Source organism: Schistocerca serialis, chromosome 2 (assembly GCF_023864345.2).
Source record: "Schistocerca serialis cubense isolate TAMUIC-IGC-003099 chromosome 2, iqSchSeri2.2, whole genome shotgun sequence".
Taxonomy (NCBI): Eukaryota; Metazoa; Arthropoda; class Insecta; order Orthoptera; family Acrididae; genus Schistocerca; species Schistocerca serialis.
Genome location: NC_064639.1, coordinates 917,472,191 through 917,497,114, shown reverse-complemented (window position 1 = coordinate 917,497,114; position 24,924 = coordinate 917,472,191). Strand labels below are relative to the sequence as shown.

The 24,924-nt window shown below is 41.4% G+C and overlaps 1 protein-coding gene across 1 annotated transcript in view; it reads left to right on the top strand.

Annotated features, from left to right (window-relative positions):
- Positions 1-24,924, top strand: part of LOC126456517 (juvenile hormone acid O-methyltransferase-like) — a 63,108-nt gene that overhangs the window by 18,646 nt on the left and 19,538 nt on the right. The window contains exons 4-6 of the mRNA XM_050092265.1: positions 12,151-12,298; positions 15,564-15,673; positions 20,857-20,875. Of these exons, the coding sequence (XP_049948222.1) occupies positions 12,151-12,298; positions 15,564-15,673; positions 20,857-20,875 (277 nt within the window). The remainder of the gene's footprint in view (positions 1-12,150; positions 12,299-15,563; positions 15,674-20,856; positions 20,876-24,924) is intronic.

Here is a 24,924-nt window from a genome sequence, read left to right as displayed (position 1 = left end):
TACAGAGTGGCTCCAGGAACACTCTTCTGAGTTTAAACATTGGCGCTGGCCGCCAAACTCCGAGGACATGAACGTTTTGGGCATAACTGAGATGTCTTGCAACGTGCTCAGAAGATATCTCCACCCCCTCGCACTCATACGGAATTATGGACAGCCCTGCAGGAATCATGGTGTCATTTCCCTCCAGTGCTACTTCAAGTGTTAGTCGAGTCCATGTCACGTCGTGTTGCGACACTTCTGCATGCTCGCGGGGGCCCTACATGATATTAGACAGGTGTACCAGATTCTTTGGCATTTCAAATATATATATATATATATATATATATATATATATATATATATATAATAATATATATATATCTGAGTAACCTTCATAAAATCAAAGACCTCATAAACTTGAAAAAGTCTGAGTGCGATGACTGTCTGAAATATTTTAAGGTCTAACTGTAGTGAACATTTTTCAATCTCCCAAGACCTAGCCAACTTGCAGAATTTGATTAACCTCTCATGGTTGGGATTCACAGTCATATAATATTTCTTAAAAGACATCATAGTCGCCGTTGACTGTATAAAATATTTATTGTTACTATTGCAATTTCGGCCTTATGGCCATTTTCAAGTAACACTGCAAAGTTACATTCTGTCAGAATATAAAACTATCTGACATGAGTAGAATTTCCTCACAGTTCACATACACGGCCATTCCATTACACGTCTCCTGAACGTGCAACCCTTACCAGCAGAAGATCTCCTGCGCAAGAACCCTTGTTGAAGGAGTCATATGAGCATTTGATAGAAAATTACTTAGAAATCCCATGGAAACACGTAAGAAAACAAATGAAAGTCCCATTACCTCCAGAATAGATTATGATCATCAGAATATAATGTGTCGATTACATCTCTAGATTCCTCTTATGTCACCATTTAGAAATCCATTATAATTGCTAGATGTCCTATGGTTGATGGTGAATGAAATATCAATTGAAATTTTTTATGAGTTTGTTTAAGCTTCAGAAAAATTCACACATATCAACTAATTTTTCTATATAGTCTCCTGAATGGCAACCACATTTTTCCCAGTGGACAGGCTGTGACTTGATCCTATTTTCGTGAAATGAATGTGGCTGTGACAGTAGCCAGTTGTGCAAAATCACTTCGAAGCACCAACATCGTCAAATCTGCGACTTCCGATTGCTTTCTTCAGTGTTCCAAACAAAAGAAAATTGTAGGGCGATAATTCCAGACGGTAGGATGGATATTCGAGTGTGGTCCACAAAAATTCGTGAATTTTTGTTGATTTCAGGTAGCTGTGGACGGTCGAGCGTTGTCATAAAGCAGGATCACATCTCGGCTTGGAAATACACCTTTTTCCTCACGATACTCACGTTTTGTTCGGTAATAGTATGCACCGATCGTGGTACGGTGGGCATGTAGAAAATCGATTAGACCCCCTCTAAAGTCAGAAAAGACTGTCGCAAGAACCTTAGTCAGTCATGCTGGTCCCCAGTAGTCGTTGGTGTGCTGTATTCTCAACTGTTTCTCGTCTTCTTAAAAACTGTACCATTTGTAGACCTGAATCTCTCTCAGGATGCTGTCGCCGAGCTGTGTCGCAAATATTTCCAAAATTTCGGACAGTTTTAGGCCCTCCGTTTTGAGAAGTTTGGTTATACAGGACGCGTCGCTTAAATCCGGACAGACGAAACTTTTTTTTAAACCGAATTTATGGAAACAAAATACAAATGAAAATGAAAATCCTTTCACATATAAGCAATGGTATCTTTCAAGAGTAACAGTACTTGATGCGACCTCCTTCAGCCGCAACGACTGCCTCTAATCTTGCCCTGAAGCGACCGCAGGCACTCTTTAAAACAGCACTGCCCATATTCGCTAATGCTCCTTCGGTAGCGGTAGGCAGAGATGCGACGTTAGGGTGCCCCGTCTTATAGGTAAAGTTCCACTGTGCTCCAAACACAGTAGTCGAGGGGCCCATAACTCATTTGAACATGTCAACGTCATGCGAGAGCCAGTTTTGGACAAATGGCTCGTGTAAGGTCCTCCTTTGCCATCCGACGCACTATTCGCTCGCTGATAGTCAATACTGACACCGGTTTCCTCAGCGGTTGTCGTTGTTCCTCCGAAATCAGAGTCTGAGCCTTTTCGATGACTGTCGCTGTTCGTTATACTCGTTTTCTCGAATGAGGTTTACTCACCGTTTCAGCAGAACCTTTCCCAGAGTTCTCCGAAGCATAGTATCGTAACCAGCAGATCTCGGATACCCCAACTGTTTCAGTGGTCGAACGCCCATCGGGACGACTATCGATAATCGCGGCTCTCCGGTTGTACTTTGCACTTGTTCGTAACATCTCAGCCATTTTGAGGCTCTGACTCTGTTTACTTGATGCGTGTGGCTTTCAAGAATGCCAATGGCAATCTCCGGCGGAACTATGATATGGTGGGAGATTCAAATTGAAATTTAAGCACCGCACCTTGCACAGCGTTGCACGACACATGGTGGTACCTCTTGCTCTTATATGACGATTATGACTAAAGAAACGGAACAACAACGTTCTAACCATACAGAAAGCAACAATTAGCAGAGATCGCGCCGCTCTTGATTTACAAAAAGGTGCACAAAACAGAAATTTCGGTTTATAACTGTTTATATGATTCACCCTCGTGTAACGGAAAATACAACTTTATGCGAGAAATCGTTCGGAAATCACTTAAAATTGCAATGCTAGTATTTGCATTACGTCGCTTTCTCTTTAAAAGACGGATTATTTAATTTAACGTTTTTTCTGCTAGAAAAAGGTCAAATTTCCATCACACCAAGGTATACTTACAGCAAAAGCAATATTGAAAAATAAGTGTCCTGCTGCCATACACCAGGAAAGCTTGTGGTCATAGCAGTGCAGCTAGATGAGGACCGATTCGAATCTGCAGTTAGAATCTAATGATACTATCATATTGAATTCACCAAGGAATCTACTGTCTGAATCTATGGAATGAATGTACTACTACCAGTATCAGAACTGCTAGTACTCCATTACACCGGCCACACATCTTATGAGCTATTACAAGACATTTAACTGCACGAGCATCCTTATAACTAACTGGGCTATAATGCCGAAATCGTACTTGAGTGGTCTGAGGACCACTCACGTTGATGTCTTAACATTCGACCACAATATCTAAAACATTTATACTGCCGAGTACGTACATTCTTATATGGAGTAACATTGCATGTTGCCTGTCATGTAGCTCTGCCTACGTTGTGATAAAAACGCCAGGTGGCTATACAGCGCTTAAAGGCCTGCGTCGTGCAGACCAGTGTAGTACTGCTCGGATGATTTTACTTTAAAATATGCATCTACAGACTGTAGGTTGTTGTTACATCATTGACAACTTAATTTTGTGAGTTCTGAGACGTGCCCAGTGCAGCTACCAAACATATTTCACTCATGAGTCATTCCTTACTCTTACTTACGCACTCTGTGACGACATTCGCCTGCTTTGTTTCTTCGTTTGTTGTCCTGGCTGAAAACTGGAGTGTGGAAGGACAACACTGACTACTTTAAATAATGTAGCCGACAAGTGTACAGTTGTATTTCACAGCTGTTAACTTTCACTTTTCACAACCCCCCCATATACTCATATAATACGGGCAGTGTACTATTGTTTAACTTTCGATAAGTCTCATTAATAAGTTGCAGGCGAACATCCACATACTACTATAATAGTTTCCCATTAAACATCTACGAGCAGTAAAAACCTAACCACAAAGTTCAGAGTTCCTGTAGAATAGAAAGGTATATATGGAGCAGGCACTGTCCCTTTTTAACACACGGCCTAATTGAGTAACACTTACTTCACTGTTAAGTTCACGCATTGTTGTCGTTCTAACCAACACAGGTTCCTCGACTGAAACTCAGACGTGATCTGTCTCGTGACCAAAAAATCGGGTCCTGCTGAAACTACACATTGTTCGAAGTTAAATTTACAGAAATTACAATTAGTACTTAACTCATTAAATTAACTGAATACATCGAAAAATTCCGTCTTTTTAAAAGTTTCTTCTACTACAAGAGTTAGGCCGAATAATTTATTTAAATAATCAAATTAACAAATATTGTTACGCAAACAATACTTTTGGCAAAACTGTTAATTACTTTGGAACACGTTTTTGAATAGACCCAAATAGATCCTTTAAGAACACAATTAGTTGTTTCTCCAAATGTTTATAATTAGTACAGAATTTATACTTGTTTATACGTCAACAACAGAATTTACGTCACGAAAGAAATATTGATTTCGTCCTGTAATGAAAGATACTAATAGGAATAGTCAAAATAAATTAGAAAATCAATTGCATACATAAAACTAAGCACAAAATTAGATCTGGTGTTATATTCTTTAAAACTGGGGGCCAGCCTTTCTATTTTATGAAAATGCAGATTATGCTCGCGTATGTTAATGGTAATTAGTTAAAAGGTAAGAATTAAATTTTAAGGAGGCAGATGGAAAAATAAGAGGGAAAGTAAAAATATCAGAGCTTGCTTTGTCACAACTCTGTTGAAATTACTGAAAAAAATTGCGACTGCCAAACTGGAATCGGGCGGGAATTTTACAAAAACTTTGTGCCATGTCTTTTGCTGAGTGAATATACATACTTGACTGTTTAATGTATAGTTTCCATGGTAGAAAAGCAGGTTTGGTTTTTAAAAAAATAAGAAGTACCACATAAAGCAATGTTAGCAAAATAAAATGGAAGACTTATATACGTTGGGGTAGTTCACGGAAAAAGTCACGTAAAGAAAAAAGCATAAAAGATACTAGTAGGATCAATTATAGAGGGTTGTTTGGAGGCTTATGTAGAGAATGGCAGGAGATATTAAACGAGATTGGGGATGCGCTTCTAGGACAATGATAAGTATTCATAACCCAAATATAACAGTCACAAAAACCTTACGAAAATCAATATCGCTTAGCTACTGTCACGATGTCAAACGTCCGTGCAGGCTACCACTGAGCTCTTAGCTGGCAGAACACGCCACTAATCATAAGGATGGCTGCCAATGATCGTCTGCTCAGTGAGTCATGTGACTGTACCAAGCATTGGTGTTGTCTCCTGAAGACAGGTAGCAGAACTCCTGTGCGCTGTTGTGGACCTCTGTGTTCAACATCACTTCACTAGATGGGACTAAGCCCTGCACCTGACATGCAACTAGGTTTTACACACTCCTACTATAATGAAATGTGATTCTTTCTTCATCCTATATATTTCTGAGGTTTTCAAGGTTTACAGTTCGACTTGCTGCTTTTCTTGATTCATGGTGGGTGCGTATAAGATCACCATGTTTATGGCGCAACTGTTGTTTGACTACGACCAAGCCAAATTATTGTTTGTTTTAACGGCTGTCATCCATCCCATATATAAAGTTTTGTAGTGAAATTTTTAACAAGATCATAGCACACGTTTTTCCTTCAGCTCAAGTCTTCCCCTAGGAAGACGAATGTGCTTCTGCAATTCTTGTTTAGTTCACCTGGGCTGTTTGTCATTTCAAACTTAGAAGACTTTTGAATTTCCTACAATTTCTTAATTTGGTTTAAAATATAATTATGCTTCTTGTATTTTATAATTTCATAACCATTTTAACTTAGGCCACAAAGGTTGTGAATGCAGCGCTACGAGAAACAGCACGCTAGTGGCGGAAATTCAAAGCTACTATTCGACACTTTGCGGTGGGCACTCAAATCGATGTTGTGCTGCTGCATCTGTAAGTTGAGTTGTCACCAACTAGTGAGTGACACTTGGTGCTCTTGGCTCCAATCCTCCCACAACAGCAGTTCATATGTGGTATGCATGGCGGCTATTAGCCCTGCCACATGGCCTTTCCGACATGCAGAGGCTCTCCACAGCGTGGTATTTGTTTAAATAAAGATCCTACATGATCATTGGTGGCAGTTGTTGAAGCATAGCACTAGAGGACTTGACTTAAGGCAAATGATCTGTAACATCACAGGAGTTGGGGAATACCAAGGACTTTTTAATTTCTCACCATTTTAAGCTCAGGACAAAGTGACTTGGCAACCACGTAGGCTGTGTGTTTGTATGCTCAGGCCCACCATCTTGAATTCCACACATATAAAACGTGATCTGGCAACCTACAGGCTGTGCTTGTATTCCAATCTTGAATATTGACTTAATGAGGATGTTCTCGTATTCCCAGGTCCGCCATCTTGGATGCAGAAATCATAGAGCTGTGGTTGTATCAGCCTTCTAGGATCCCCGTCTTCGATTCTGATAGCAAAGAGCCCGTGCTTGTATTCTGATGTCAGTCATCTTGAATTGTAACGTCATAGGGCTGTGCTTACATTTACAGGTCAGCCATCCTGGATTGCGATGTCATATAGCTGTGTCACTAACAGGACAACGTAGCAACTTGGATTTCTCACAAATTTACATCCAGGACAACTAGCCTACTTCCACACTGACATCAGAAGAGTGGGGAAAAGCCTCTAGCACAATTTGATTTTGAATTTAACACCATTTTATACACAGGAAAATTGGCCTGTAACATGAAGTCTGACAACAGTATCTGACGTCATAAGGGGAGAAAGAGTGGGAAGGTAATATTGGTTAAGAATGCAGGCTAAGCTCGAAGTGGCACAGCTATACTACTCTCAAACTAGAATAATACGCAAGTGTGTGGGATCTTTACAAAATAGGACTATCAGATCATATGAAATGCATACAAAGACGTTAAGCGTGAATGGTCACAGCCCTATTACACTGAGTGACTAATGGAAGAGCATCATGGAGATACTGAAAATACTGAACAGGGAGACACTTCAAGATAGAAGTAAACAATCTGGTGAAAGCCTGCTTATAAAGTTTCATCTACCAACTTTAAATGATGAGTTTGAGCACATACTACAAATCCTTACATATCATTGCTCATAGGGACGCTGAAGACAAGATTAGACATATTACAGAATGGATAGACGCATTTAAGCAATCACTGTTCTTATGCTCCATATCTGAGTGGAGCGGGAAGTGCCCTGATAATAGGCACCTTGAGAAGTACCCGCTGCAGTGCACTTTACAATGGCGTGCAGAGCATTGTCGTAGAAGTAGATACACAGGGTCTGTCGGCTATTTACAATAATGCATTTCCCATATTTCTATACAATATGATAATGCTTGTTAATGCCAATCCGTAGGGACATTGCTGGTGACTGAATCAATATTTGTCTGTGGATGTTAATCTCTAACAACTTAGCTAATTATCATTTCAGAACAAGTCCTGCACCTGAAGTATCGTAGGACCTGTAGGTCTCTACAGCAGTAATACTTGTTGAAATTTCTTTTCTATTCTAGATACAGTTTTTATCATCGCTCATTTTGTACCTATTTTAATTATTCAATTTAGTATCGTACACGGCCAATTTTCCAGCGTTTTTGGTGTTCAGTATGAGACCTTGGGGGTCTGGGAATTCCGTTGGTGTAAGGTCAAGCAACTCGTCCCTGTCTCAATAACAGCCCAAATATATGCAGTGTTGACAGGCAGTTTAAAATCGTTACACGTGTTTTGTCATGGTCGTCATGGTGCATCATGCCACAAACTAATTCATCCTATTCACTGGTGGTTGCGATAATACAGATTATAACTTATCTCTGTCATGTTGCATTATCTTCCACTAGACATGCATTTCATTTCTTCTCACGTTTTCCTACTAATATTTTTTTTTTCAGTGATGACCAAAATATTTTGACTACTCACGAAAGTGACGCAGTTCTATGCCCTTGGTAAGTTTCCAGAGGTATCTGACACAAGATGCCTACACACTGATCATGCATTTCCCATATATTATGCCCTTGGTAGGTTGCCAGAGATATTTGGCCTAAGATGCCTATGCAAAGATCATGCAGTTGGCATATATTATGCCCTCGGTAGTTTTCTGGAGGTGTCTGACTTAAGATGTGTATGCTCAAGTCACAGAGTTTCCATATACTACGGGCTGGTGGTTGGTGGATGCAGAGTTGGCAACCTATAAATTCTCAGGTGTGTTCCATTGGGTACAGATCAAGCGAAACTGGCGACCAAGACATCGACATGAGTTCATTACCATCCCTCTTAAACAACTGTTAGCACAATTCTGGTCTTGTAGCTCTGACAGTTTACCTTAAGAAGAAATTAGGCATGGAGGGATGTAGGTTCACACAGTCCAGAACTGTCAAATGCCTTTGATTAAAGGTCCCATGGAAACCCTACTCATTGTTTCACTGTCCTTCAACCGCTTTCCACAGAAGTTAATGTTAGTAGCAGGTCAACAGCCAACCAGCCCTGCTGTCTCTGAGATGTATATTCTCTCTTTGCAATCCAGATCGTCGCTAGAGTGACTCCCCCATTCGTGTCTGCTCCACTTATATAGAGTGTTAGGAGTATAGATACAGAAAATATCATCATTGGTACTTTAATATGTAACCACTTCAGTGTGTTAGTTGGTCTTTCTCTGTGTCTAATAATCTTCCTGCAAACACATTACATAATTTTGTGCCTGATGTTCTCTGCCTGGTCGTAACTGCACCATGTAGTGGACTACACCTGTCCAAACAACCACATTTCAATGCCTGAGCAGTTGCTAAAGGGAAAATAAACAGCAATGGCTTGCTTGTAACACGTTTACTTGGAGCTACTATCCAACCTAAAAACATGCTACTCATAATACATGTAATTATTACTCTACAAATGAAGTAAATACTGATGTAATGTTTTTCAGTACTCTGTTCTCAGGCATTAACAGAAATATCTGCACCTATACACCTAAAATCCTGTATCCTTTTCTTACCATGTCGCACGCACACAATGTCACCAGGTGGCCTTCAGTCATGCAGGGGTCACGTTTTGGCTCATCAGTGTATATATGGTATGTTTGTCTCCTCTAGACATGTTGACGATAAGGTGAAACAATTTTTTACTCTTGTTGATCTGCATTACCGTCAAAGCTTTTAACAGCTTTTTTCTCTGTTGATATAGAGCTTGACATACCTCACAGTGCTTAATGTTGCAGGTCACGAAAGATTATAATGAAATAAATCAAGGAATGACTCTCCAATTACACACAGTATAGTGTTCTTTTGGAAGCTTCACTCTGCAGTCTATTCTTGCGATTCATGTATGTCATTTTGCACAGTTAGAAAGTTTACCAACCAACGAATCTATATGTATTATATATAATGTATATGTGTCTGTGTTCCACATCACCTCCTAAACCACTGGAACTCTTTCAACCAAACTTGATAAACATATCCTTTGCTGTCAGGCAACAATTGTTGTGAGTGTAAGAACCACCTACATAAAATAGTTCAGGAGATATGACATCACAAAAAATGAAATGCGACGAAAAATGCCGCATCATGCATGACGTTTAAATTTATTACTTCTGTATTTATTACTAACTGCATTCGCAATAAATTCCGCAGACAATGTGCACATATGCCGTTAAATGCACCTACAAAAGTATATCATGATACACACGTGGTTCAAATGGTTGAAACGGCTATGAGCACTATGGGACTTAACTTCTGAGCTCATCAGGCCCCTAGAACTTAGAACTACTTAAACCTAACTAACCTAAGGACATCACACACAACCATGCCCGAGACACGTGGTTCAGGACATATGACGTCATAAACACTGACGTTCGTGAAAAACTGCCTCATTGTGCTTGACGTTTAAGTTTATTATTCCTTTACTATCAACTCTATTTACAAAATATTTTGCAGACAGTATCCACACATGTCATTGAATGTACTTACACAAATATATCAGTGTACGACACACAATTCAAGACAGCTGACGTCATAAGCACTAGGAAGCGTGACAAATTGCCTAATCATGCATGAAGTTTTAATACATTTATTCTTTACTACTAAGAAACTCGTACAGTCGAGTCAGCTTGAGGAAATGCCCGACACCTTGCAACACCTTTGACAACTTTCAACTGCGAAGCACAAACAGCTTAGGCGGAAACAGTAGCCGTCTATAGAGCTACGAAGAGGCATTGCCATAGAGACGTTTACAAAATCGCGTTGTAGACACGCGAAGCACATGTGCCCATCGCACAGAAACTGTACGGGGTTGTGTTTCTTAATTAGGATACTGCAGTTATCCATTTGTACATTACACATATTTTTATACTATTGTTTCATAATTTCGAAGGTGTTTTCACGAATACACGAAAATGAATCTTTCTCAATATTTCACGACATACACATTTCATTTATTGTTTTCGTTTCTAATAGAAGATTGGTAAAATGGATACCAGGGCAATGCAGTACTTATCAGCTAACGCTAGTACAACACCTAACCTTCATATACTATTGGTTGTATTACTCGTTGTGGGAAGGGGAAATGTTACAGATTCTGTTATTTTATGTACATCTTTGCTATAAGTCTCATTGTACTACAATATGGGTTAATAACACGAAACAGAAGTCACATATATATAAAAAATAAAATAAAGTAAAATAAAAAAGTTTGCTAGGTGTGAGTAGGACTCACGCACTGAGGGTGGCGTGCAAACTTAATTAGGTATGTAGAGAATTTATCTATTATGGGAATCGATGATGCTGACTATTTTTTCCTGTTATCGACATTGATATTAGCAAGATATCGGTCGCAGGGATTCCAAGACTTTCGATAATGTTTTACTTTCAAATTTGAAGTCGATAACAAATGACAAAAGAATATTTTTCCTCGTGTTATATAATTAAAGATTGATAATTTAGGATGTTTGCTTTACTTGTACTGTGAAACCGTGCTTCTTGCCAAATTTCATGTTTCTATGTCAATGGTAAGTACCCTAAGATGTTTGGCGAGTGAGGTTACGAGTATCAAAATATGTGATAATCGACTATTTCTTTCATCATATTGACTTAGAAGCTTAAAATTTTTATACCGCGAAGTGGCCATAGACCTTAGTATATCACATAAATTTGAATATGATATGCCTATCTGTTACAGAGAAAATTTGTCTTAAGAGACGGACAGACAAGTAGACAGATGGATAAAAAAATGACCAAAAATTATTTTTTCGTGTTATAGAATTACAAATTAAGCATTTTCGAATTTTTTTTGCTTTACAATTGTACTGTGAAACTTTGTTTTAGCCAAATTTCATGATTCTAGGTCAATGGAAGTATCCTATAGGTCTTGATGAATGAGTTTTGCGAATGTGGAAATATGTGACATACATAGCTGTATCGTTTGACTGCATCGACTTAGAAGCTTAAAATTTTTACACCACTTAGAGACCACAGCCCTCTCTGGCTGCTGAGGCCACACTACGATCAGCTGCGCATGATGGGAGACGGAACTCGGTGGTGGTGGTAATGAGAAGGCTGGGATGGGGAGGGATAGCAATGTGGAGTGGAGGACGCTAAAGTCCTACCTGTGGAAGCTTACAGGGACCATGGAGAGCGAGTAGGGCAGCTAGGTGCAGTCGGGAAGTTAGACGGAGGGTGGGGTGGGGGGTTAACGAGAAAGGAGTCTGATAAAAGGATTGTGGGTACATTGGTAAGTAGAGCGCTGTGTAGTGTTGGAATGGGAACATGCAAGGGGCTAGAGAGTAGGACAAGGACTAACGACAGTTGAAGCCAGGAGGGTTACAGGAACGTAGAATATAGTGCAGGGAGAGTTCCCACCTGAGCAGTCCAGAAAAGCTGTTGCTGGTGGGAAGGATCGAGGTGGTGCAGGCTGTGAAGCAACCATTGACATGAAGAAAGTTGTGCTGGCAGCATGCTCACCAATGTGGTGGTCCAGCTGTTTCTTAGCCACAGTTTGTCAGTGGCCGTTCATGCAGACAGACAGTTTGTTAGCAGTCACGCCAGCATAAATGCAGCACAGTAATTGCAGCTTAGCTTTTAGATCACTTGACTGGTTTCACAGGTGCCCTGCCTTTGATAGACTGGAGTAAGTGGTGGTGGAAGGGCGTACGGGACAGTTCTTGCATCTAGGTCTATTACAGGGATATGAGCCATGAGGCATGGGGTTGGGAGCAGAATGTGATGTATTCTTTCCTGAAGACAAATCGTTTGCAAACGTTGTAATGGACGATGTTCACGGATTTTCCCCTTCCTCGCAGGACTCGGAGAAGTTCGTATCTCCGTACCAGCACAGTGAGGACCCAGTGAGCGACTTCCGCCAGCTGCTGCAGAGCGAGGGCTACCAGGTGCTGCGCTCTGACGTCGCGCCGCAGGTGCTCTTCTTTCCGAGTGAGATGCAGCGCAGAGGTGAGCAGCTCCTTTACCTCTAGTGTCAACCAGTGTCTGAGAAACAACTCTTTACACGTGCCTCGGTGCAGCTAACGCAAAAACCTCCAACTGTCGGACACTCAGATCTGTACCAATCGTTGTATGTCCATAGTGTGTCAACCAAAGTTCCGATTTAGTTTGTACTATGTGCTGTCGTCCAGCAGAACGACGTAAACGTTAATTAAAAGCAACATGAGAACTATGGAGCACACAAAAAGCATTACGATCAGTAACTATCACGTACAGTTTCCGTGGGGAAGTTGGTAGAGAGTTAGATCGTCGTACTAAGCGTACTGGGTTTTAAACCAATTACTGCAATTTTTCTTTACTATATTATGAGTGAAAGTGTTATATGGAAACACGTTCATGTTTATAAAACTGTGCACTTGGCAGTCTGTTTTCGTTTCGTTTCTTTGAAAGTATGTGGTAAACCTGTAGAGTACATTTGTAATTTCACAGAATATACAACTAGAACAGAAAAGGAAGAAACATTTGCATCACACGTTCAGAAGTAATAATAATAATAATAAGAATAATAATGGTCATAATAATAAAAGTAATAGCAGTAATAATAAAGAGCGTGATTCGTTCAGGAATTAAGGCTTCACAATCCTGGCTGCATACGAAGAAGTGTGTGAAGCAAATTACTTTTGTTCACCAAGCACGTTTGATAAATCTCACATTTGTGCATCCACCCTGTAGGTTGCCGAATGAAAGCTTGGGTCTGAAACAGAACTTTGTCGAAGTTTAAAGCCATTATCCACCGGTGACGGTGAGAATTATACAAATGTGGAGAACCAGACGGACTGTATGTGACGGTCTGCAGCTTAAGAAGATTTTTCCGTTGTTGCTGACTAATCTCTTCCGAAGAATCTCGAGCAGCATCAGACTTTTACGCGTCATATGCTTGTACGCTCTGAAGAAATGAAGATCGGACGGTTGATAAATGAAGGTTGTGTTGCTGGATTTACGTGAATTGCGATTTTGTGTCCTGGTAGGTTATTTTATACGTGCTTGTCACGAAGAACACTAGTGTCTTCGTGGGGCCCATACAAATCCAGTATTAGCAAAAGTTTCTCCCATATAAATATCACGCTTAAACGCTTAAAAGGATTTTTAATCAGAGGGGTGCGAACCCGGGACCTTTGGTACGTAGACCTCACACTCTACCAACTCACACACCCCGAGATCCACAAAACAATAGCTCACAGATACGCTTTTCCTGTGCTCCGTAGTTCTGGTGTTACCTTTAATTACCGTTTACGCATCTTCTACCAGACGACAGAACGTAGCTCGAACTAAATCGGTGTTTTGGTTGATACTCTATCGACATGCAATAGGTGGTACCGATCTGAGTGTGTGACACCTTAGAGGTTTGGGTGAAAGCAACAAAGAAGTGCCAAAAATGTAAATCAAATGCTTTTACAGACTCCCTGCCTCACTAGTCGCTAGTCTCTTATCTAGTGTGCATTCCTTGCTCAGTATGTGTGCAGATTGAACATTAGAATGTTATTATTGATGAACCCCTCGATGTGATGTTATGACTACCCGGACTTGGTAGACTGGACTCAGGGAATGTGAAGAGGCTTGCCCTCAAGCTGCTGTGGAGAAAATTTTTGCAGCTAGATTGACCTCTGCTGATGCGAAGATGAGGTGTCCTCAGGCTTCTATGGAGAAAATTATTCCCGCAGCAGTTCCGGAAAATGTCTCGTCAGTCCGGCAGTGTTGTTAGTGGCTCAGTTCCACGACGAGACGGTTACAGGTTTGAGCCAACTTCTCGGAGAACGAGCCATAGGAGCAGAGTGTTTCATAGTGATGTTGTTGGTAGGTTTTCTTGTCATAGGGAGAGACTTCAATTGAAATTATAAATTGAATCCTACCTATCCTCCCTTCCAACCAACTCTAACCCCATCTTCCTCCTGCCTACTCCTCAGGGCTCCCTGTTCTCCCCCACACTTCTCGTCTCTTTCCCCTCCTACTCCCCCTCCCTCTCTTGTGCTCCCCATTCAGTGTCTCTACACTTCCTCCTGCCTTGTCTTCCCTCTTCATCTCCTGCCCCACCAGTTTCCAGCCTCTTGGTGTAGCCGCTGACACCCCTACTCTTTTCATCCCGCCCCCTCCCCTGCTGCCTCTTGCTCTCCGTTCCTTTTCCATCCTCTCTGGCCTCTCCCTCGGCAGGTCCCACCTGTCAGTTTTAGTCATCAACGTATGTGCTCCAAGAATCACAAGAGGAGGAGGTTGGAAAAGGCCGGGACATACGGGAAGATTTCAGTTAGATTACATCATGGTCAGACAGAGATTCCGAAATCAGATACTGGATTGTAAGGCGTACCCAGGAGCTGATATAGACTCAGATCACAATATGGTAGTGATGAAGAGTAGGCTGAAGTTGAAGACATTAGTCAGGAAGAATCAATACGCAAAGAAGTGGGATACGAAAGTACTAAGGAATGACGAGATACGTTTGAAGTTCTCTAACGCTATAGATACAGCAATAAGGAATAGCGCAGTAGGCAGTACAGTTGAAGAGGAATGGACGTCTCTAAAAAGGCCCATCACAGGAGTTGGGAAGGAAAACATAGGTACAAAGAAGGTAGCTGCGAAGAAACCATGGGTAACAGATGAAATACTTCAGTTGATTGATGAAAGGAGGAAGTACAAACATGTTCCGGGAAAATCAGGAATACAGAAATACAAGTCGCTGAGGAATGAAATAAATAGGAAGTGCAGGGAAGCTAAGACGAAATGGCTGCAGGAAAAATGCGGAGACATCGAAAAAGATGTGATTGTTGGAAGGACAGACTCAGCATACAGGAAAGTCAAAACAACCTTTGGTGACATTAAAAGCAACGGTGGTAACATTAAGAGTGCAACGGGAATTCCACTGTTAAATGCAGAGGAGAGAGCAGATAGGTGGAAAGAATACATTGAAAACCTCTATGAGGGTGAAGATTTGTCTGATGTGATAGAAGAAGAACAACATAACTCACAGAGAGGAATGGTGTGTGAGTGTGTGTGTGTGGGGGGTATATGCATGGGTTGTGTGTGAGTGGGGGGTGGTGAGGTGGGGGCAGGGCTGTACTACTTTACAGACAGGTTGAACATTTCACTACATATTTATTTGCGAATACAAAAACGACATTAACCTGAAGACAATATTCATTAGTAAATTTTTGCTCTGTTTAAATATCACAATGTAATCATTCAACTGGTAAACAACACTCATAATATTTAATGTCTATAGAATTAAAGTCAGCTGCCAGTCAAGACACAGTTATCAAAACACAAGCTCATTTAAACATTGTTGTCGGCATGGTGTCGTCGTTGTGCCTTCTCAGGGATTCTGACCTACACGTACAGTAGCTAATAGCAGACTGACTGCCTTACCTACTTCATTTTTGGATATGCTGGTTTTTGTACTTCTCTTCTCGTAGGTCATCTTGTTGCATCTCTTGCTTGTTTTTCTTGCTGTTGTTGCGTGTGGTGCTCGCAACTAATGAAGCAGAAGGTCCGACCACCTCGTGGTCGTTGGCCGGTGCACCTGGTTGCCCAGGCTACTGACGAGACGGTTTTCCGAGTTACGCGCTGACGCGCAAAATTTCCTCGCAGATTGCCCGAACCGATCTCTTAGCATTGGAATTCCAGAAATCCTGTGAAGCTCTCAGTTAATATTTATTAGTTTAGACATTTAGGACAATACTTGTTCAATGCAATTATTAAAATCTCTAAACAAATTCTTGTAGCACATCAAGTCATTCCAAAAATGTCAGACATTCTCCCGCGTCTCCAATATGGCCTCCAATTAAACAAATGTGAGCACAGTCTGACCACCGTCATATATGGTGTATTGCAAAGACGCTGATTGAACATTCAATAACATTCATTTCCCTTACTCTAATACGGTCAGTAACCCATCAGCAACAAAAGGAAGGCAGGTTAACATTTCGATGGGCACTCTGAAAACGAACATGTATTAATACCACGGAAAGTAGTTACTACTGCAACCTACATCCTTCTGAATCTGCTTAGGGTATTCATCTCTTGGTCTCCCTATGATTTTTACCCTCATGTGACTAGTGGATGGAGGAGGTGGACAGAGAGAGGCGGAGAGGAGACAAACCGAGAATAAAGAAGAGGAAAAGGACAGAGAGATGAGGAATACAGAGATGAATTAATAGAAGAATGGAAGAAATACATATCAGGGGAATGCTGGGTACTCATCATTTAAACATAAGTACAGTTACTATTATTGGTCAATTAATCTTTTGCTGACACACAAGACAACAACTCTTCGTCAGGAAATTACAGTGTCAAAACTTTGGGATCGCTGAGGGTAGCAGTAGTCTCGAATAGAGAACAGTCGACACGAAGTGTTCGAATGACGCCGTCTTCTAACAATCAGAATATTTTTTGGGGGGGAGGGGGGCGGCAGCCAACGCATCTTTTGGCCGGGTTGCTCCGTTAACTATTTTTTTCCTCAGTTCTATTCAATACCTCCCCTTTAGTTATACCTATCAAACCTGCAGCATTCTTCTGTAGCACCAGATATCAAATGACCTTATTCTCTTGTTGCCTCTACTCTTTATTGTCCAAGTTTCATTTCCATACAAGGCTACACTCCATAGGAAGTTCTTCAGGGGGGACGTCCCGACATTTATATTATAGTGTGTTAAAAAATTTCTCCTTCTGAAAAACGCTTCTCTTGCTATTGCCATTCTGTATTTTATATTGTCTCTGCTTCAGCCACCATCAGTTATTTTGCTGCCTGAGTAACAAAACTACTTATCAGTTTCTTGAGAGTCTCATTTTATAATCTGATTCCATCAAAAAATTATGTCTGGCTAGCCTTATCAAGAACAAAAGACAAAACAACTCCATTAACATCTACCTGAAGCATTGTATTCACCATAGTATTCACATTTTATCATCTCTCATCCAGCAAACGTTCCTTCACATCTTAAGAATTCAACATGTCTACCTGTTCATAGCTATTCTGTCATTTTTCCAGCATCGAAATGGGCTGCATATGGTAATAGTCAGTCCCGTGTTGGTGGGCTCTCCACAGGCCCTTTATTCCGTGGATCAGCTGACTGCAGCTCCGCAGTGCTCAGACCTTAGTTCCTATCACTCCAGTGGCCATCTCTGTTATATCCCCTGCTATCTCCATCGTTACCAAAGCGTCTACCATTCCAACAGTCTCTACCTGTTCTATCATCATTCTCGATGCTACCACTTCCCATTACCATATCTATTGCGTCGTTCAATATATTGCCCGCGATCGTAATTTCTAGTCCCTTATAGACTTCGATCAAGACACACAGACTGATTATTACTCCTTCCAGTTGCATTCTCATCACTATTATCATATTCCAACATCTGTAATAAACTCTGACACCCTAAGTAGTCTTTCACTCAAGCAGCTACAATAATTTGATGTAAATGTGGCAAAAGTTTCATTACACAGATACGAATCGACTATAAAGACTGTATAAGAACTGATTTTTCAATAACATATATTCAAATAATCAAGCAGGATTGTATAAACAACAATTGCAAAAATTTTGCATCATTAGAAGACCGTGTTTAAGTCAGTCTTGCGCTGCCTCAGACCAATAAGCAAGCAAGCACATAGTCCTAAACACCTCATAGGATTCACAATTTCTAATCAATATATGTATCTGCACAGTAAATTCACTTTCCAAGTAACTGTACACAAATTCAGTCTTGCGGCCAGCAGGGAGACTAGGCACAAGTATAAAATCAAATTGCTCCAACAAACATGAGGTTGAATGACAACTGCTGTATTCCTAAGCATCTGTAAAATCTGACAGGTAAGGAATTACTACAAGCAAATTTAGACAGATCCTCACAAATCTCATTCTCTTGATCAAGCTCTCTATGACTACACTGGGTTCTCCAACTCCGGAATGGCACAAAGGATCTGGTTCGTCTTCATGATCTGAATCCACATCACCGTGCAGTACGTGATCCCTACTGTAACAGTGACATGCACTAACTTCACTTAACCTTTCTTCAGTCATACACAATTTTGTCCTAATTCCCTACTCCTCCTGATCATTCCCATCTTCATTATCTTAAAACTCAACAGTGATATCATCTCTTCATACTCACAAACAGCAATACGGAGAGTAAAACCATAACAGTAATAACCAATTGTGAAAGAGAAGAACCTAATTCATGAACTTTCTTATCCATATTCGTAATATCTTCCTTACCCTCTGATATTGATTTGTTTGAACTAAGCCTTAAATATTCAGAATTATCTTCTAACACCGGCTTTAATGTAACATGACTTGAAATCTGTTCTTCAATGTGAGTAACTACTGCTTGATTTGGTTCCACTTCTTTCTTACTCTCTTAACACTCTTCCATAAAACTTTGAAAATCATTTTGCAACTGCTTATTTGTTCATTAACAGCCGCCAGAAATTAACCAATTCTGTGCAACAATGGAAAGTTTACTCTCAACATTAGAAATTCTTACACAAAATTTTGTGTGGAAATCCCACCTTGACTGAAAGCTAAATACATTGAATTTCATGGTAACCTCTCTATTAACAGATTCATATTTCTGTAACTGTCCCTGCAGGGTAGCAACACTATTATCTATATTCTCAGCTAAGTTTTTTGCTCAGTTCCAGATAAGTGGTTTTTATTTTCTTATCAAGTCCTTTGAAATGAATTCCCCTCTCCCTTTCTGTTCTCTTCGTAACGTTTAATAAAATGAAGATTAATTTACGTAATACAATGTTAAATTGTTACCTTTACAGCAACTTGCCTATAAAATGTGAATTGTGTAAAGCCTAAAGCAAAAATACATAAAAAGTAGAACTCATGACTGAGCCACACACTAAACTAATGATGAAAGGAAATGATTATCAAAACGATTGTAACAGTAAACATCTATCTGCATCATGTAGTTTTTACTTTGTTCCAGTGATTCCAGATTACCATTGAGTACTGTGAAGCACCCAAACTGGAAATTCTGTTTTTTTACAACATCATCACTATTAAAACTAACATTTTCAAAGCACAATATATAGTCATTAGTTACCCACAAAACAACACATGCATTGGGTAACACAGCAAGTCAAGCTAAAATACTGTGTGTCTTACTAATCAGCACTATACATTCACATCTGCATCTACAGGATTACTCTGCAATTCACAATTACGTGCATGGCAGAGGATTCATCGAAACACCTTTATGCTACTTTTCTACAGTTCCTCTCTGAAACAGCGCGCGGGAAAAACGAACACTTAAATCTTTCTGCGCGAGCTCTGATTTCTTTTATTTTATTATGGTAATCATTTCTCCCTATGTACGTGTTCACCGACAAAATATTTTCACACTCTGAGGAGAAATAAGAGACTGAGATTTCATGAGAAGGTCCTGCCGCAGGTAAAATGCCTTTGTTTTAATGACTGCCACCCCAGTTCGTTTATCATATCCCTGGCACTCTCCCCATTACTTCGTGATAATACAAAACTAACTGTCCTTCTTTGAACTTTGTAGATGTCTTTTATGAATCCTATCTCATGCGGAATACACTCCTGGAAATTGAAATAATAACACCGTGAATTCATTGTCCCAGGAAGGGGAAACTTTATTGACACATTCCTGGGGTCAGATACATCACATGATCACACTGACAGAACCACAGGCACATAGACACAGGCAACAGAGCATGCACAATGTCGGCACTAGTACAGTGTATATCCACCTTTCGCAGCATTGCAGGCTGCTATTCTCCCATGGAGACGATCGTAGAGATGCTGGATGTAGTCCTGTGGAACGGCTTGCCATGCCATTTCCACGTGGCGCCTCAGTTGGACCAGCGTTCGTGCTGGACGTGCAGACCGCGTGAGACGACGCTTCATCCAGTCCCAAACATGCTCAATGGGGGACAGATCCGGAGATCTTGCTGGCCAGGGTAGTTGACTTACACCTTCTAGAGCACGTTTGGTGGCACGGGATACATGCGGACGTGCATTGTCCTGTTGGAACAGCAAGTTCCCTTGCCGGTCTAGGAATGGTAGAACGATGGGTTCGATGACGGTTTGGATGTACCGTGCACTATTCAGTCTCCCCTCGACGATCACCAGTGGTGTACGGCCAGTTTAGGAGATCGCTCCCCACACCTTGATGCCAGGTGTTGGCCCTGTGTGCCTCGGTCGTATGCAGTCCTGATTGTGGCGCTCACCTGCACGGCGCCAAACACGCATACGACCATCATTGGCACCAAGGCAGAAGCGACTCTCATCGCTGAAGACGACACGTCTCCATTCGTCCCTCCATTCACGCCTGTCGCGACACCACTGGAGGCGGGCTGCACGATGTTGGGGCGTGAGCGGAAGACGGCCTAACGGTGTGCGGGACCGTAGCCCAGCTTCATGGAGACGGTTGCGAATGGTCCTCGCCGATACCCCAGGAGCAACAGTGTCCCTAATTTGCTGGGAAGTGGCGGTGCGGTCCCCTACGGCACTGCGTAGGATCCTACGGTCTTGGCGTGCATCCGTGCATCGCTGCGGTCCGGTCCCAGGTCGACGGGCACGTGCACCTTCCGCCGACCACTGGCGACAACATCGATGTACTGTGGAGACCTCACGCCCCACGTGTTGAGCAATTCGGCGGTACGTCCACCCGGCCTCCCGCATGCCCACTATACGCCCTCGCTCAAAGTCCGTCAACTGCACATACGGTTCACGTCCACGCTGTCGCGGCATGCTACCAGTGTTAAAGACTGCGATGGAGCTCCGTATGCCACGGCAAACTGGCTGACACTGTCGGCGGCGGTGCACAAATGCTGCGCAGCTAGCGCCATTCGACGGCCAACACCGCGGTTCCTGGTGTGTCCGCTGTGCCGTGCGTGTGATCATTGCTTGTACAGCCCTCTCGCAGTGTCCGGAGCAAGTATGGTGGGTCTGACACACCGGTGTCAATGTGTTCTTTTTTCCATTTCCAGGAGTGTATATCGCAGTCTTTGCTTTGGTATCCCCACAATATTATCTGTGAAATAATTCCAATTTAAGTTATTTGTATTGTAATCCCTAAGTATTTAGCTGGTTTACAGCTTGTAAATTTTTGTGATTTATCCTGCAACTGAAATTCAACGGGTTCTTTTTAGCGCTCATATGGATGATTTAGATTCAACTGCCACTTTTTTCACACTACAGATACCTTGTCTAAATCATTCTGCAGTTCGTTTTGATCATCTGATGACTTTATGTGACGGTAAATGACAGCATTATCTGCAAAAAATCTGAGATGGCTGCTCTGATATCTCCTAAATCGTTTATGCATATTAGGAACAACAGAGGGCCTAATACATTTCCTTGGGGTACGTCGAACGTTACTTCTGTTTTACTCGATGACATTCCGTCAGTTATTATGAACAGTGACCTTCCCGACAAGATATCACGAATCCAGTCACACAACTGAGACGATACTCCATAGGGATGCAATTTAATTAGAAGTCACTTGTGGGGAAACGGTATCAAAAGCCTTTTGGATATCTAAAAATATGGAATCAATTTGACGTCTCCTGTCGATAGCACTCATTGCTTCTTGAGAATAAAGAACTAAATGTGTTTCACAAGAACGATATTTCTTAATCTTTGTTGACTGTTTGTCAATAAATCGTTGTTTTCGAGGTGATTCATAATGTTCAAGCACAGTTTATGTTCCAGAATTCTTCTGCAAGTTGCCTTAGGGATATTAGTCTGTAATTTAGCGGATTACTCCTATTTCCTTTGTTGGGTATTGGTATGACATACGCAACTTTCCAGTCTTTGGGGACGGACGTTTCCACGAGAGCGCGACTGTATATGATTGCTAAGTACAGAGCCATTGTGTCAACGTACTCTGAATGGAATCTGATTGGTACACAATCTGGAGCGGAAGATTTGCCTTTCTTAAGTGTTTTAGGTGCTTCGCTAAACCGATGATATCTGCTTGTAAGTTACTCATGTTGGCAGTTGTTCTAGACTGCAATTTTGGAATATTTACGTTGTATCCGTTGGTACGCTAGATTCGGGGAACTGTGTTTAGTAACTCTACTTTAGTGGCACTATCGTCAGTGACGTCAGCATTGCCGGCCGCGGTGGTCTAGCGGTTCTAGGCGCTTAGTCCGGAACCGCGGGACTGCTACGGTCGCAGGTTCGAATCCTGCCTCGGGCATGGATGTTTGTGATGTCCTTAGGTTAGTTAGGTTCAAGTAGTTCTAAGTTCTAGGGGACTGATGACCACAGATGTTAAGTCCCATAGTGCTCAGAACCATTTGAACCGTTTTTGACGTCAGCATTGTTATTGCGTAGTAAATGTATTGATTGCGTCTTGCCACCGGTCTACTATACATACGATCAGACTCTCACTGGATTATCTGCCAGGTTTCGAGACATAGTTTCGTTCTGGAAACTATGAAGAGCTGAAAATATGTTAAGGAAATATCCTTGTAAAGCTGAAATAACTAACAACATTCTGCAAGGTATTTATATGAAGTGCTGCCTCTTGTACACAATAACTCATTATACACAATCTTTCAGTATCCCTAACATCACACCAGAACCTAAATCCTATGCAAAGCTTGTTAAGTTCTAGATGGCTCCATCCAAAAATTAAATGAGATGAATTTAATTAAATGAGATAAATTTAATGTAACCAATGAATTTAGTATGCTTAAATTATTCGACAATCCCTCTTCCATCAGTCTTCTACACTGAAGAGCCAAAGAAACTATTACATGTCCAAATATCGTGTAGGGACCGCGCGAGCACGCAGCAACACGACGTGGCATGGACTCTACTAATGTCTGAAGTAGTGCTGACACCATGAATCCAGGAGGGCTGCCCATAAATCCGAAAGATTACTTTCTGAACATCCGTCGGAATACAGAATGGACGGGAATGAATGCGGGTGATCAGACAGGATGCTTACGTACGTGTCACCTGTCACAGTCGTATCTAGACCTATCAGGTGTCCCATATCACTCCAACTGCACACGACCCACATCATTACAGAGCCTGCAACAGCTTCAAGAGTCCCCTGCTGACATGCAGGGTCCATCGATTCATGAGGTTGTCTCCATACCCGTACACGTCCATCCACTCGATAGAATTTGAAACGAGACTCTTCTCACCAGTCAACACGTATCCAGTCATCAGCACCCCAATGTCGGTGTTGGCGGGACCAGGCGAGGCGTAAAGCTTTGTATCGTGCAGTCATTAAGGGTACAAGAGTGGGACTTTGGCTCTGAAAGCCCATATCGATGACGTATCGTTGAATAGTTCGCATTCTGAGACGCATTGATGGCTCAGCGTTGAAATCTGCAGCAGTTTACGGAAGGGTTGAACTTCTATCACGCTGAACGATTCTCTTCAGTCGTCGTTGGTACCGTTCTTTCAGGGTTTTCTTCCGGCTGCAGCGATGTCGGAGATCTGATGTTTTACCGGATTCCTGATATTCACGGTATGCTCGTCAAATGGTCGTACGGGAAAATCACCACTTCATCGCTACCTCGGAAATGCTGTGTCCCATCGCTCACGCGCCGACTATAACGCCACGTTCAAACTCACTAAAATCTTGATAACTTGCCACTGTAGCAGCAGTAAGCGATCCAACTACTGCGCCAGACACTTGTGGTCTTATATAGGCGTTGCCGACCGCAGGGCCGTATTCTGTCTGTTTACGTATCTCTTTATTTGAATACGCATTCCTATACCAGTTTGTTTGGCACTTTCGTGCAGAACAACTGCGATAAAGTGTACCTGGGGGGAGGGGGGGGGGGATGCCCTCAAAATCGACACTACTGTTAGTAGAAACTGGATCATCCATTTGTAGCACTGTCCATGCTGTGATAGTATCAACTGCTGAAACACATCACAGAAGTTCCAGATATGCTCTTTATCAGCAGACGAGTTTCCAAGTCGAACAAAATAAATAGCATATCAGCACCAATATTCCTCACGGAAAACACATTTCCAAAGAACAAGCATCCAAATCCAGAAAATCAGCTCACATGCCAAAATATACACTGATTACGAATGAAAATTAGCTCTTCAGGATCCAGTTCTTAAGACACAGAGCAGCACTTCAGCAAAAGGCAAGACGAAAATGTTTATGAGATTAACACTCAAAAAAAGTTAGCAAGAAAAGTACATCATTTAAACATTCTGCTGCTTAGCATCTGGCAATCTCATATTTGAAAAAAATCACTCTATATTTAAACTTAAATAACAAAATGCTGATTATACCTTAAATTCAAGAAATTTTTCACTACGTTTCGACAGTCTCTTGTTTCAGTACATAGAATAGTGTAAGAAGTAATCATTTACAACCGCCATTCGTATTTAGACCATAAATACCAAAAAATTACTTTCCAGATTGTCCTTTCTTATCACAGTAATTATCACATGAGCATGACAAAGTACTCTTTACTATTCTCCCTCACAGTCACTTATGTCTAGAATTAAGTGAAGACACTCTGTTGATCCACACCAAGTATGCACTCATTACTGATCAGTTAAGTGCTTAAAAATGGAGAAAAGATAGTATGTATCATAAGCTTTAGCGCAAATTGTCCTGTG